At 33.6% G+C, this 16560-nt stretch overlaps 2 protein-coding genes across 3 annotated transcripts in view; both read right to left on the bottom strand.

The window, feature by feature from the left end:
* Positions 1 to 1909, bottom strand: part of LOC107641568 (nudix hydrolase 2-like) — a 4336-nt gene extending 2427 nt beyond the window's left edge. The window contains exons 1-2 of the mRNA XM_021124089.1: positions 1627 to 1909; positions 573 to 781 (exon numbers count right to left, since the gene is read on the bottom strand). Coding sequence (XP_020979748.1) covers positions 573 to 781; positions 1627 to 1777 — 360 coding nt within the window. The 5' untranslated portion in view covers positions 1778 to 1909. The remainder of the gene's footprint in view (positions 1 to 572; positions 782 to 1626) is intronic.
* Positions 7914 to 13659, bottom strand: LOC107644971. 2 transcript variants are annotated; one of them, XM_021103372.1, is made up of 3 exons: positions 12730 to 13659; positions 12325 to 12420; positions 7914 to 8799 (listed from the first exon to the last, which is right to left on the bottom strand). In XM_021103372.1, the coding sequence occupies exons 1-3, from the start codon at positions 12895 to 12897 to the stop codon at positions 8707 to 8709; spliced, it is 357 nt and encodes a 118-aa protein (XP_020959031.1). In that variant the 5' UTR covers positions 12898 to 13659; the 3' UTR covers positions 7914 to 8706. The 2 variants fall into 2 exon arrangements, with proteins under 2 accessions (XP_020959031.1, XP_020959030.1); XM_021103371.1 differs by lacking the exon at positions 7914 to 8799 and having other exon boundaries at positions 12006 to 12420; positions 12730 to 13263.

Genomic DNA, 16560 nt, shown 5'->3' with positions numbered 1-16560 from the left:
AATTTTTTTTATCTTATTTATTACTTTTTATTAATTACTCTCAATAATAAAATGAAAAATGCATAAAAGGATAGATAGAAAATAATACATACAATATTATATGAGTTTAATTTTGATACAAAATATTTTACACAGTCATGCAACTACATCCATCTTTTTGGATGACCATTCATACGAATGATGAAAATAGTAGTTATTTTTTATGACATAGCGTTACGTGATTAGATATACGTGCAAAACTACTTTACACTAAACCGAAAAAACTGTCGCAAATTGTAAGTGTAAAAAAATTGTCATAATATTTTTTTAGGAACATTCTTAAAAACCGCCACAATCAAATAGCAAAACATTTAATTCCGTTGATAATAACTAATAACTAATAACTGCCTTTAGAGATCAGACTTTTTAAAACCTTTTATATTTCCTGCCTATATATATGTATACCTGCTGAATTATAAATGAAAAAGTATATATATTGGAACCAAAATAACAGTGTATTATTAATGGTCTAATTGTCTAAACATATATAAAACTAAAAAAAAAAAAATCATTACTTTTAAAATGATACCTACCTGTTCCTTCCAACGCGCTAAGGAAACATCCAACATAGATGCAAAAACCAAAGTATCCATAGTTTCATCAATGTTTACAACAACTCCCCCATGTTGATCCTCAACTGCTCTTAGCAATTGAAATTCGATGCCTTCTTGATGCCCTTCTTGCTCCTTCAAGGAAACGGATGACATGTATATTCTTCGAGAAAGAAAACTGTTCTTACAGTCTAAAATCAAATAAAGGGCATGAGATAAATTAGCAAGTTAACCATATTTATATGAAATTATGAACTAGACAGTAATGATTTTGGTATCCAAAATTTTTAAATATGTCAACATCTCAACCATCAATATTGTTATCATGATATATATCACTTCTTTTAAAAATTTAAGCCGATTGAAAAAGATAATACATCCCCTCACATAAAAATTTATGTGGATTTGAGTGAATATTTTTAGTAGATTTTATTTCTCTTTTTATTTAATTAATGCTAAATTCTTTTTTTTTTTTTTGAGTCATTAAAAATCGAACTATGGTCATTTAAGTCATAGAAACTCTAACCACATTATGATACTAACTTTTTTTTTTTAAAAAGTTAAACTGATGAAAAGAGACAATAAACGATTATACTTTTAATCATTGTAAGGTAAAGGTGTAGAGATGTTGATGTTTAAAATTAATGGCGGGGATGCTGGTGTTTAATACTTTAGTTAAAGCTGATGGATTTAACTTAATCCGAAAAATTAGCCATTTGGCTTGTAATTGTAAACACTAGTAACATCACTTCTAATACTTTGACACCAAAACAATGATAGGTTAAGGTATAATCATTCGTGAACAATGAGACAGCATGCTTATTGTTAGAAACAAGAGACTAAACTGGAGAAAGGATGGTATATTATTGATTGTATTCAAGTTGTCTATACAAGTTGTGTGAAATGATACAATATAAAAGGGTATTTATAGGTACTAAGAGAATCGTAATAATAAAAACGATATTCTATAATAAATATTCAGATATACTAAATAATACTAATTGATCCTAATTATATTCTAACACTTATTACTTACTCGAAACATTATGACCCTGGAATTTAGGGTTGACAGAGCTTAGCAAAGTTGTAACTGTACGTGGAGAGACTTGAGAAGAGGTGTGGAACAATTTAGAAGTTGCCAAAAGACAAGTACGATAAACCTTATTGGAAGCACCGTACCTCATCATGATGTCTCAAGTTGTATGTGAGAAAAACACAAAAGACAATGGGAATGAAATGCAATATTTTGTTCTACTCTGAAACTGGGTTGTGGCAGAGCATGAAAACCTTGAGAATCTATTTTATAGTATCAAGTCATCATATGGTCCCAAAGGAATAACTTCCGTGCAATATACTTTGATTTGAACGAGTCTCCTTTCACATGTTTCCGTTTCCTTATACATACAATGCACATATCATTTTCTGTAACTATAATTGCGTGTTAACTAAACGTTTAACATGGTCCACTAACAAAGAAGGGAAAAAGTGAAAATTATTAGTAAGAAGAAAATCACATATCCAAAACTCGTAAAGTTATATGTTTAATATTCAAAAACTATATATTCATTATTTATATTGACTAATTATTAACTGTTTCTTTTTGAGAAAAAAAAATAAATAAATGAGATAAAAGAGGTATAACTAGTTTTAATAAGTGGATCAATTTTAAGTTTAATAAAAGCATAGACAACGCATATAAATTTAATGGCGATGAAATTAGTACTGAAATGTTTAAAATGTTAGTTATTGAAATGACATGTCACAACCATGAAACCAACAAGAAAAAGCTTGGGTATAAAACAAAACATGAAACCAATAATATAAAAATGTATATTTTTCTTTTCTTCCAGACCTTCAAACTCAAAAGGAGGAACTTTAGGTCGCTTTTCTCTGAAGGTTCAGACGAAACGCGGTACAAAATTCATCAACCACAGTATACCACACGGTCCAACAATATCCGTCTGCTATGCCTTTGAGAAAGAAAAATATTTGTAAGATAAGAAAGGAGAGAGAATTACTTTTATTGCTTGTGTATGATGGCTCAAATATGTGTCCCTATTTATACATGTATGGGATCTTTACTTTCAACTTTCATTTAAGTTCATTCTTTATTGAGAATGGACATCCATGTTGATCCTTATCACGAACACTCCCTCTTGGATGTCCATTTAGGATTATGCCTCATTAAAATTTTATTAAAGGAAAACCCAATGGAAAAAAACCTTAGTGAAGGAAAAAGAGTACAATATCCTTTGTGATGGGGACTGTCTCATTAAAAATCTTGTCAAGAAAAATCCAATGGAAAAAACCTGACCAAGGAAAAAAGAGTACAGTCTCCTCCTCTTGTCGACATCATTTAATGTCTCGAAATCGGCGCATCCCAATCTCATGTACCAATCTATTAAAGGAGGATTTTGGGAGTGACTTCGTGAATAAATCTGCTAGATTGTCACTTGAGTAGATCTGTTGGACATCAATTGTCCCTTGATTTTGAAGATCATGAGTGTAGAAGAATTTGGGAGAAATATGCTTTGTTCTATCACCTTTGATATATCCGCCTTTAAGTTGAGCAATGCATGCTGTATTATCCTCAAACAGGACAGTTGGAGCTATCTTATGATCAATCAGTCCACATGATGACAGAATATATTGGATCAAACTCCTGAGCCAAAAACCCTCGCGACTTACTTCATGAATTGCTAGTATTTCGGCATGATTAGAGGATGTTGCAGCAATCGTCTGTTTCGTGGACCTCCATGATATCGTTGTTCCACCATATGTGAACAGGTATCCTGTTTGAGATCTCCCTTTATGTGGATCAGACAAGCATCCAGCATTTGTATAGCCAACTAGTTGTGACTTGGATCCATAGGGATAAAACAATCCCATATCAACCGTTCCATGAAGATATCGAAAGATTTGTTTGATTCCATTCCAATGTCTTCTGGTTGGAGAGGAACTATATCTTGCTAGTAAATTCACATCAAATGATATATCAGGTCTTGTATTATTAGCAAGATACATTATTAGCGCTCCAATAGCACTGAGATATGGTACTTCAGGACCAAGGATATTTTTATTTTCTTCTTTAGGACGGAATTGATCATTTTCCACATCCAAAGATCTTACGATCATTGGGGTACTCAAGGGATGTCACTTATCCATATAAAATCTTTTCAAGATCTTCTCTGTGTATGTTGTTTGATGAATAAAGATCCCATTTTTTATATGCTCGATCTGTAGGCCGAGACAAAATTTAGTCCTTCCAATATCTTTCATCTCAAATTCTTCTTTTAGAGTTTTTATAATTGTTGGAATCTCTTCAGGAGTCCCAATGATATTTAAATCATCAATGTACACAGCAATCATAATGAATCCAGATGCATATTTCTTTATGAAAACACATGAACAGATATCATCATTCTTGAATCCATTTTTGGCCAGATACTCAGTAAGACAATTATACCACATTCGTCCAGACTGCTTTAGACCGTATAAAGATCTTTGCAATTTGACTGAGTATAACCCTTGAGAATATTCATTGGATGGTTTAGATATCTTTAGTCCTTTAGGAACTTTCATATAGATATCACGATCTAATGAGCCGTATAAGTAGGCTGTTACCACATCTATTAAATGCATATGCAGTTTATGATATGCAGATAAACTGACCAAATAACGTAATGTTATCGCATCCACTACAGGGGAATACATTTCTTCATAATCTATACCGGGCCTTTGTGAAAAACCTTGTGCCACAAGTCGTACTTTGTAGCGCACAACTTCATTTTTCTCATTTCGTTTTCTCACAAATACCCATCGGTATCCAACAGGTTTTACATCTTCAGATGTACGGACTACAGGTCCAAAGACTTCACGTTTTGCAAGTAAGTCTAATTCAGCCTTCATGGCTTCTTCCCATTTCGGCCAAACATTTCTTTGTCGATATTCTTCGACTGATCTTGACTCAAGATCCTTACTTTTCATGCATGATATTTAATGCCACATTATATGCAAATATTTCATTGACAATTGTCTTATTTCGGTCCCATTTTTCTCCTGTAAAGACATAATTTATCGAGATCTCGTCATTTTCACAATTTTAAGGTACCTGAACATCTTCTGGCCTTAAAATTATATAAGAATTTTGGACAACTGCAGGTGTCTTTACTGTGTCTTTTTCAATAGGAATAGTATTTACCTCTTTTCTCTTTCGAGGATTTTTGTCTTTGGAACTGACAGGCCTGCCACGCTTCTGGCATGTATTTGCTTCAGTGGCAATTTGTCCAACTGGGACATCAATTCGAATTGGGGTATTTTCCGCTGGTATATAAGATTTGGTTATCCTCTTTGTATCGGAAAATGCATCAGGCAATTCATTTGCTATTCTTTGCAAATGTATAATCTTTTAAACTTCTAGTTCACATTGCCCTGATCGAGGATCTATTTGTATCAACGATAATGCATTCCAATTAAGTTCCTTTTCAAGAAGCTTATTCTCTCCCCCTAATATTGGAAATTTTGATTCATCAAAATGACAATCCGCAAACCGAGCTTTAAATACATCTCCAGTTTGTATCTCAAGATATACCTCACTATAGAGGGAGAATCATATCCAACATATATTCCCAATTTTTTTGGGGTCTAATTTTGGTGCGATTAGGTGGTGCAATGGGAGCATATATCGCACATCTGAATATTCTTAAATGGGAAACATTTGGCTGCTGGCCAAATGCTAATTGCATAGGAGAGAACTGATGGTAACTCGTTGGTCTCAAACGAATAAGTGCTGCGGCATGTAAAATAGCATGCCCCAAAACCGAGGTTGGGAGATTTGTTCTCATAAGTAAGGGTCTAGCAATTAATTGGAGGCGTTTAATAAGTGATTCTGCTAACCCATTTTGTGTGTGAACATGAGCTACTGGATGTTTAACACTTATTCCATTAGCCATACAATAAGCATCAAAAGCTTGGGAAGTAAATTCACCAGCATTATCAAGGCGAATTGCTTTGATTAGATTTTCTGAAAATTGTGCTTTTAATCGAATAATTTGAGCCAGTAATCTCGCAAACGTCAGGTTGCGAGAAGATAATAAGCATACATGTGACCATCTCGAAGATGCGTCTATCAGGACCATAAAATATCTAAAAGATCCACATGGTGGATGAATAGATCCACATATATCACCTTGAATCCTTTCTAGGAATTCAGGGGACTCAAATCAAATCTTTACTGGTGATGGCCTTAAAATTAACTTCCAGAACATGCAGCACAACAAAATTCACTAGATTTAAGAATCTTCTGGTTCTTTAGTGAATGTCCATGAGAGTTTTCAATAATTCTCCGCATCATGGTTGTTCTCGGATGACCCAATCGATCATGTCAAGTTATGAATTCATTTGGGTTAGTAAACTTCTGGTTTACAATGACATGTGATTCAATTGCACTAATTTTGGTATAATATAACTCAGATGAAAGTGAGATTAACTTTTCTAATATAACATTTTTATTTAAATCATGAGTATAAGTACTAATGATTTTCCTCATTCATAGTCTCAATATGATATCCATTTCGGCGAATATCTTTTAAAGCTCAACAAGTTTCTTAGAGACTTGGTAGACAATAGTGCATTATTTATTATGAATTTTGTTCCTCCAGAAAACAAAATTATAGCTCTTCTAGCGCCTTCAATCACATTGCCTGAGCCAATAATAGTGTTAATATATTCTTCTTTTGGCACAAGATGGGTAAAATATATATTACTTTTGAGAATGGTGTGTGAACTTGCACTATCCGCAAGGCAAATATCTTCACTATATGTCCTTGCTATTCTCTTCAAAGACAAATAATAATAAAATGAGTAGTATATACAGTTAAATTGAATACTTGATCGGAATTATTTTTCTAAGAAACACTGTACATAAAAATAATGTCATATACTAAAATTTTATTTTAAAACTTGACACATTTAATGATTTCAAAATTCATAAATATTAATATTTCATTATTTATATACATCATATTTGAAACTTAAATACATAGAAAATAAAACTTAACAATAAGTTTTTTACATTATTTATTTACATGGATACTTAACAATCCCATATATTAAACTATTCCATCATTAATCAAATGACCAATATTCCATTTAGGATTCTCAAAGAAATCAGATAAATCATAATGAGTGGTGAAATTTTCAGCATCATTTGAAACAAAATTCGTTTCAAATGCCTTTGTCGTCCTTTTTTAAAGATGTTTGATAAAAATCGACTAGGTGCCTTGGGGTATGACAGGTACGTGACCAATAGCCCTTTCCACCACAACGGAAACACTTATCCTCTGTTGATTTATTTTGCCCAATATTTCCTTCTTTATCCCACTTCTGGTGAGATCATCTCTTTTGAATATAATTCTTTTTCCTTCCATAATTTTTCTTGTTACTAAAGCCTTGCCATTTACCTCTTCTAGGTAATGATTTGTTGCATTTATTTCAGGAAATGGGACGGTGCCAGCTGAGCGCGCTTCATGATTCTTTAAGAGCAACTCATTGTTGCGTTCAGCAACAAGAAGGCAAGAAATTAGCTCAGAATATTTTTTTAAATCCTTTTTCTCGATACTGCTACTGCAGGAGCACATTCGAGGCATGGAAGATCGAGAAAGTTTTCTCTGACATATCATTATCAGATATCTTTTTCCCACATAATTTCATTCGTGAGGTGATTCGAAACATTGCCAAATTATATTCATTTTTGGATTTAAAATCCTGTAGATGCAAGTGCGTCAATTCATATCGGGCTTGAGAAAGTATCACCGTCTTTTGATGATTATACCTTTCTTCAAGGTCTTTCCAAAGATCTGCATGATCTTTTAATGTGAGATATTCATTTTTCAATCCTTCGTCAAGATGACAACGAAGAAAAATCATAGCTTTGGCTTTATCCTTTTGGAATGCATTATTTTCAGCCTTAATAGTATCTCCAAGATCCATTGAATCAAGATAGATTTCAGCATCTAATATCCATGATAAATAATTGTTTCCAGATATATCAAGAGCATTGCATTCAAGATGAGAGAGTTTCGACATAATGAAAATTTGTTACCTGAGTCTTCCTAAAAATATGATCAAAGTCTCGTGCTGATAACGTGTTGTAAAATAAATAAGGAAGATATAATAAATATAAAATAGAGAAATATAAATATGCTCTTATCTCACTATAATATAAGTAATCTATATATATTTACTAATATTATAATTATTGTAGTTTAAAACCACACAGATAATGAGATAAAAGAGAGAGAAGAATATTTGTAAGATAAGAAAGGAGAGAGAATTGTTTTTATTGCTTGTGTATGATAGCTCAGATATGTGCCTCTTATTTATACATGTACGGGTCTTTATTTTCAACTTTCATTTAAGTTCATTCTTTCTTGAGAATGGACATCTACATTGATTCTTATCACAACAGGTATTTATTTATTTATTTATTTTTTGGGTCTTGGGTTAAGCCCAAAGAACCGTACTTGATCCTTATACCCGACCCAAACCCATTCTGATCGTCGCGCCAAGATTCTTGTTTCCATGGCTGTCGCGACCTAACCACAACAGATGTCTTCCAGGAATGGTTGAACCTTGCCAATGTCTTCTTTTGACTTGATTGGTTGGGTGATATTCAGACTATCTGTTTCAATTATTACACTCTCCATATCTAAATTTTCTGCTGTCAGGGCTGAACATGCTATAATTTTTTAAGCTGAACCAGTTACAATGCATCCATTATGGTCCCTAAACACTACAACAACTGCTCCTTTTACAGAATTTTTATTAAATGATGCATCTACATTCCTTTGATCCAGCCATTTAGTGGTGGCCTCCAGGTAATGCTCCCACCTTTGCTATTCCTATTGATGTTGTTATTTAAATCTGCAGTGTTCACTGGGTCTGAGAATTCCACTTCCAATATTCTTGCTCTGAGTATGCACTGCCTGGATGCCTTTTCATATCTCCCAAATCAAACATCTAGCTTTGTTTGTATACATTCTGTATTCTGATCCGAAGAGCTTATCTTCATGTTTTCTACAAGGTCCAGCATCCATTTCCCAGATGTTGTAACTATCTATGGCCTTGGGCTGCACTGAATTTGTGCACCGAACCATACTGCTCTAATCCAGGGACATAAGAGCAACTCATGTTCGGTTGTCTCCTGCTCCTACATACATAATGGGCAAACAAGGATATTAGTAATCCTTCTTTTATATAGGTTAGTGAATACCAGAATAATATTATGCGAAGCCTTCCAAAGGAACATCCTAATCTTATGCGGGATCATTAAATCCCATATTTCTTTTCACAACTCCTCTATGTTCTCACTAGTCCATGAGACATTCTGAGTATTACTTGTATTTTCTTTCCTAATTAAGTGGTACCCAGTTCTAACTGTATATTTTTCATCTGCTCTATATGGCCATATGAATCTATCCTGGTCATTAATTATGCTGACTGGAGTTCTTCTAATTTTTTCCACAATGTCATCTTGAAACCTCTCTCTTAATTTAGCTAAAGTTCCATCCAACACCTTCATCAATCCGATCTTTCACCATATTCATGTATTCATTCCTCTGTCCTTGTATTGTCCCTATCCCTAGCACTCATTTGTCTTCCCATATCCTCACTTTATCCTCCTTGCCTATATCCCATCTTCCATTCCACAGCCAAAAATCCCTCTCCTCTATAATACTTTGCCAAACCCAAGATGAAGATCTCCCACCCTCTCCTCTTTGAACTGACAAGGAAAATAAATAGCCTTGAGAACTTGGACCCATATAGCATTAGAGTTCTCAAAAAATTCTCCAAGCTTGTTTGGCATGAAAGGCTAGGTTTTGATCATGCAAATTCTTAAAGCCTAAGCCTCCTTCCCTTTTGCTAATGCACAATTTAGACCAACTCTTCCAATGAATCCCTCTCTTTTTTCCAATCGAGGCCCACCAAAATCTAGCTATCCTATTGCTCAACCTCTGACAGAACCTTTTAAGAATGCATACAACATTCATGACATAAGATGGAATGGCCTGTAATACAACTTTGATTAAAACTTCTTTCCATGCCATATCTAGGAGAAGATCCTATTGAAGTATCTAGGTATATATGCTTAATTGTCATATGCCTTAAGGCTGCGTTTGGAAGGGAGACAGAGATTGAGACTGAATTAAGTCGCTGTATTGTGTTCGGTGTAAAATATATTGGACTGAGTTATGACTCAGTATTATGTTTAATTTAAAATAAATATGGAGATTGGGGGTAGATTTGGAATTTGAAAAGTTAAATTAAGATATTTTTGAAAAGAAATGTTATTAAAGTTTCAGTCTCCATTCCCAAAATTTCAGTCCTTTGTGTTCCCACTTTCTGGAGGTACTGAAAGGATTGAAATTTTGCGAACGAAAACTGAAATTTTAGTTCCAATCTCTGGCCACCAAACACCCAGTTCCTCAGTCTCAGTCCCAATTCCCCTAACCAAACGCTAACTAAGGGCTTAAACTACCACAAATATTAATAATTTCACCGACACTCACCTCTAACTTTCTCTGTTAGCAATCACATCATCACCAAACTCTACAAGACTTAATATAGACCACAGCTACAACAACTATCTATTAGTCCAATTCTTACCTAATCAATTTGATAATATTCATGCAAGCTTAAATTCATGCTAGCACCATGCATTCACACACTTGGAACAAGCATCACAGCATTTTATCATCAAAATTGTAAGGTATAGCAGGTCAAATTTAAAGGGGGAGTGAATTATCACTAATGTCTTACACTGCTAATTCTTTGCCGATTAAGTCTGACCGAGAGATGCTTGATCTCGAAGGCAATGATAACCCAACTGCACACTCCTTCAAATCTTCATCTACCAACTTACCAGAACACAAACCTTGTGAAACCTTAAGATGTGTATGATAGCTTTAATTTTGGAGGATATTTTGTCTTCAAAGATCGAAACTCACTAATATACCCTTCTAAAGCACTCCAAACAAATCTCCTAACGAACCAATCTAAAGCACTCGCCACCGCCTCGCCCCACCTACAATCACCCTGGCTCACATTCCTTACTCTAGTCACCGCCTAAGATATAAAGAAGAAAAGGTCTTAAATCAACCATGGTAAAGGTTTCAATGATGAGGAAAAAGAAAGAAAATATGCAATACACCATGGAAAGAAGGAAGACCCAATATTTAGCTTATTTAGTTAGACAATTATATTCCTTCTTTTTTATGTGCATTTTGAAAATTCCTAAATTACCCCATCCTATTGACCTGCCCAAGTGCCTGTTGTCACTATCACATCTCCTTCAAGACCAGCCACCATGAAAGGTTCCACACAGGAGAGGGGGTGAGGGACCCCTTCAGAAATTTGTGTCCACATCCTCTTCCTCCAATCTTCCACCATGCTTCCCACCTCTTTTAGTTCCAGCCGTACACGTCAATGATGGGTCCTTTGTTGGTGTCTGGAAATGCCACACCCTATTCTGGTCTCAGCATAAATATTGTTAGAGAGTACCAACAGAAATAGAAAAGAACTATCCTGGTTCATGAATGGTTATATTAGTTCACGGTCTTATTTCATTTAATCCAAGACACATGTCGGAGAGAATGAACAAGCAAATGTTAGCTTTATGCTTGTGGTACTAAAGTTAACAAATGCAAATGCCTAATAGTCCCTAGTTGGTCACAACTGAAAGTTTTTATTAAAAGAAATAGTGAAAGATGCAACAAATTCATAGAAAGGCACAATGAAAATAAGACGGCACAACACATCCACAAATTGGGTTTTACAAAATAATAATAATAATAATAATTATAATAATAATAATAATAATTAAAAAACCACTAATCTCACTTTTTCCTTTACAATACCATAAACAGAAAACACTGAAACAAATCAAGAAATGATAACAAAAACTTATTAGGCAGGTAGATTCTTTAGTTTAGGAATCAATTTAAAGTACAATGCAATGCTGTTCCCACTTTATGGGTAGCTACTAGCTAGTCTATCCGCTACGCGGCTACGGACTAAATCTCCAAAGTAATCCCTTAAATTCATGACTTTCACAACTTTAGCCCTTCAAATCCAAAATTCATTATAATAGTTCTCGAGATTCATCTCTGGGCACCATATTAGTCATTGGACCTTTTCTAGCACCGAGTCAACGAACAAAGTGCTGAACTAATTTTGACTTACCACCCTAGATATAGGGTTAAACGACGTCGTTTTGTTTTGGTGCTTAAACAAGGCAAAACGAGAAGACGAAGAAGAGTTTATATGATATGCAAACCGTTTTATCTCTCCCTATCCTCCAAAACAACATTGTTTTCGCCTTGTTTAAGCGCCAAAACAAAACAACATCATGTATCCTTGTGTTTAGCGTAGAAATTCAGAGCTAGCTCGGTATTCCATTTGTCGACTCAATGCCAAAAAGGGTCCAGGGATCAATATGGTGCCTGGAATTAGATCTCGGGGACTAGTATAGTAAATTTTGAATTTGAGGGACTAAAATAGTGAAAGGCGTGAATCTCAGGGACTACTATAAGGATTTAGTCATCCGCTATGCTTTAGAAGTCATAAACTTTCAAGAAGGTTTCTTTTGTTTTACTGGGATGCTTCCTGCAGTTGAATTCAAAGTACTGGGTTTCGTAAACCAAGTAGTATAGAGAAACTGTTTATGTTGTCCTACATGATTGCAAATGAGGCGAAGCTTTTGTCTCTCTCTCATCCATCTCAACACTATCTTCATATGTTGCTTGCCTTTCAAATCTTTCAATCCAACCTCCTGAAACAGTTTAGACAGTTACTCAATGGGCTCAATCTACTGATTAAACAGGTAAAGTTTAATTATGAGTTTCAGTATATACTTAAGCAACTTTGATCATTATCCCCTAGTAGAAGTAGCTGTAGTATGTTTGTAATTTGCTGAATAATAAGATTTATTGGAGTAAACAAAATCAAAATTTAATCCTTACTCAATAATGTTCAGTTCAATGTTATTCCTTCCTTTATTCACTTAGCAAGCAACAGCACATTACTCGCAAAGATGACGGAAGAAAGAGTATCAAAAATATTTATAGCACTATATGTATACCTTGACATGTTCCCAGGTGTCTTGAACGGTGAGGGGACCATGCTCCTTCACAATATCAAATAGCACTCTAGTGATGGTGAGTCTCTGCTCCGGTGGAGTCTTAAGTTCTATTGGTCCCATCTTCGGCTTCGGTTTCTTGGCAAACAACCTTATTGCTGTCCCCAACATGCTGGTGAGTTGCGCAATTGCAGCGCAAGCAGTCAAATTAGAGAAATGTTGAGTATTGACGCCTCTTGAAGCAGTGGAGATTACAGACGCGTTGGAGTTGTGATTAGGGACGATGCGGGTCTCTTGGAGAGTTGGAGTGCTCCAAACCCAGCTACATCAGTGGAGGAGGCTGAAGCAAGGGGCTGCTATTTGGGCTTCTAGTTTTGGACATATAGGTGTTATAGGGCAGGTTTTGAAATCGGATCGGTCAATAAATTGTTCTAGTTATTAGTAAAATTATTGATTCAACTGCTAAAATTGGTTTGTATTAAAATAATAAATAAACATACTAATTTAACAATTTAACATTTAGTTTTCATTAAACTAGATTATATCACTATTGTATTGAATAAACAAAAGCTCATGTTTCAACTCAGTTTTAACAAAGATTAAACTGATTATATTAAACAAATAAAAGATCATGTTTCAACATAATTTTAACATAGGTAAGCAATATTTTTAGCAAATAGCAGAATGATCACAATTTTAACTAGATCACAGCACACAAAAAAAAGCAACAAAATAGAGTACAGCACGACAGCAGTGAGCAGATTAATCATTTAATAATTCAATCTGAGTAGCACTAGTAATTGTAGAATTTTAAACCGATGAACAAAGAAACAAGAATCAAAAAGAAAAAAACAAAACAAAACAAAAACAATATCTGAGTAACACTAGTAAAATTCTAAACTTTTTTTTTTCACTTCTGAACATAGCATAAAAAAACGAAAAACAAACACTAGCAGTGAATAATGACCTTCGATCTGAGCAGCTTGGACAGAGTATGATGGAAGATAGTTGAGTGCGACATAAGCAGCATGACAACTAGACGACAACCACGATTATTCCTTCTTCACTTCACCACTAATGAGTTATGAGTCACGATTCACGAGATACTTTTCAAGGACAAAGTTCAAACAGGAATATCGTTCATATATAAATTTTTATAAAAGATTAAAAGATATGAATGTCTTTTTGATATGTGTGTGTGAGACTTAAAGGATATGAATGTCTTTTTTAAAGACATAATAATAATTTTTGACAAAGGAATATAAAGGTCATTTATTAAAAGATTGAGGATAAAATAACAACCTAATAAAAAGGAGGACATAAAGAAAAATATCCTAAAAGAATAAGTGCAAAGAAAGTCCCTAAAGGAAAGAGACAGAATAAAATAAAATGAGATAGATTGAAATAAAATATTAAACCGAAACAAAGTGAAACAGAATGAGGCGGATGAAAACAAAATAAAATAGAATAAGACAGACTAAAAACAAAATGAGGAAGGCTGCTAAAACTAAATAAGCCAGAATGTGATAGAATTGAAGGCAGAATACTTACTAATGAACATTCTTAAAAGCTTTATAAGAGAATGATAATGAAGAAATGTCTCAGGCCTAATGAATGGTTAAATGTTTGCTTAGCAAGGTTGAGAGTTCCATCTCGCTTGTCCAATGCATAGACTATATGAATGCGGGTTTCTGGTTTTATCCTACCCACGGAGTGTTTGACTATGTGTGTATATTATAGCGCCAAGTTTTGTGATAATTGGCGGTTGTCATTGACTAATGGTATTCTTAATCATTCGATACATGTATACAGACTGACGCAATCGAAAAGTTGTATCTGAGACTTGTTCCCAAGTAATGTCGGGTTGCTGGTAGTGAACCAACACATAAATTCATGGCATGCATGCGTAGGACAGACATGCATCATGATTGTCTGCAGAATATTCTCTGTAATCTTGTGTTGTGTTTGATTCTTTATTATTGTGCTTTGTAACTTGTAATTTGTGATTTGTCTATGATTGTCTACTGTTATTGACTTACTATTATGAAATTGACGAAAATACTAAATGTTAATGGAAAAAAACTGTAAAGAATTATAAGAAAATGTAAGGAATAATGTGAAAAGGAATTAAGACTAAAATAGCCACGAGATAAAAGAAAGCTAAAATTGTATAACCTATGATTGAAATAATAACGTGTATCATTATCCCTACGCTAGAGTCTTATCCAAGGACCGATAAGCAAATTATTTCTCTCGTTAGTATCCTACTGAAAACCGTAGATTTTCGCCCTTTTCCTTCACTATTCCTACAGGGGTTGAAGAGGTGGTACTACCCCCCTTTTGCTACAATCCAAACTTGAAATGTGTTTACCTTTTAAAAACGCCCAACGGCCAACGCTATATAAAGCTATGAAATCTAGAGTGTTTTTCCTCTCCTTGTTAATATTTTCTTGATGGGTAAGACTTTACTAACTTGGATGCCATACTATAAGCTTTTTGAATTGGCTAGGACTCAGATGTCATATGTCTATAAGAGTCTGTACTATATATGTAGTGTAACATACTAAAGGAGTCTAAATTTAGGATATGTGATGTTGTATGACTAATGTTGTTTTAGTCTCTTGATGTATGTATGAAGCCCTTGCGACATTATGTGACATATTTAGTTTGAGGAAGTATAGGAAATCAATACATGTACCGTACAATGTATATAATGGGGTTAATTTTAAATTAAAATTAAAGTATTGGATGTTTATTTAAAACTATTCACATATACTTATTTTAGAATAATAAAAGTGTATTTGTGTAATCAGTTTCAAGTATTTTAAATTGGATGTTCGATTTAGTAAGATATTAAATGTTTATTATCTTTGGTAGTTAGATTCTGAATAATATGAGTATATTGTATTTGATAAATTAGTAGTATTTTATCTTAAATGTTTAAATTTATATGATAGCAAATGGTTAATTTTAATTTTTTATTCATATTAGGCCAAAAAATCAACTCATTATATACATTATATACTTACTCCATTAGTCCCTAGCGAAATTCATTCGGTTTTTATACCTTGCTCGTATATTGAATGCATCTTTTTTAGTCTTTATCTATTTTACGTATGTCGTGAAACCAAGCAAATATAGCTAGTGGATAATGTGCACATTCACGGGTCATTGTGATAGGTTGAATAATATATAAATTAAATAAAAGTTTAGAATTTATAAGTTGACAGATTAATAATACTTGACAATTGGCATTAGTCACGACATGCTAAAAAATTAAGTTGTTATAAAAATATAAATCATAATAAAAAAAGTGATAAATGCTAAAAATTTATCTATTGAAAAAAATATGCTTAGATTCTTTTTGAGGATTAAAGTAAAATTAAATGTCTAATTACCATTAAAAATTGAATTTTAGTGCAAAAAGAATAATGAAAGCCACTCATGTACTAAATTTAAATATGAAAAATTGTAGAATTATTATTATAAATGTGAAAAAATTAATCATGATAAAAGAATTTGTGCTAGAGATAACTATGTCCATAGTAAATCCAAATGTCATCAGATATGATCCACAGAAAAAAAAAAGAGCAAAATAATGGGATGGAAGAGTCAAGTCAATGAGGGATAAGAAGTTTCTAAGCTAGTATCTCAGCAAAATTTTGGGAAGACTAACAATCCACATGATCAAATGAAAGGGAGACAAGTGGCAATGCAAAAAATTCAAGACAATGATGAAGGGGATGATCTTGAAGAAATAAACGGAGATGGGAAAGTCACCAAAAAAAAAACGGAGATGGGAACACTAATGTCTTAAAATTAGGTGATGGTACC

This window comes from Arachis ipaensis, chromosome B05 (assembly GCF_000816755.2).
Source record: "Arachis ipaensis cultivar K30076 chromosome B05, Araip1.1, whole genome shotgun sequence".
Taxonomy (NCBI): Eukaryota; Viridiplantae; Streptophyta; class Magnoliopsida; order Fabales; family Fabaceae; genus Arachis; species Arachis ipaensis.
The sequence above is the reverse complement of the archived record's forward strand: the minus strand, read 5'-3'. Positions and strand labels throughout refer to the sequence as shown.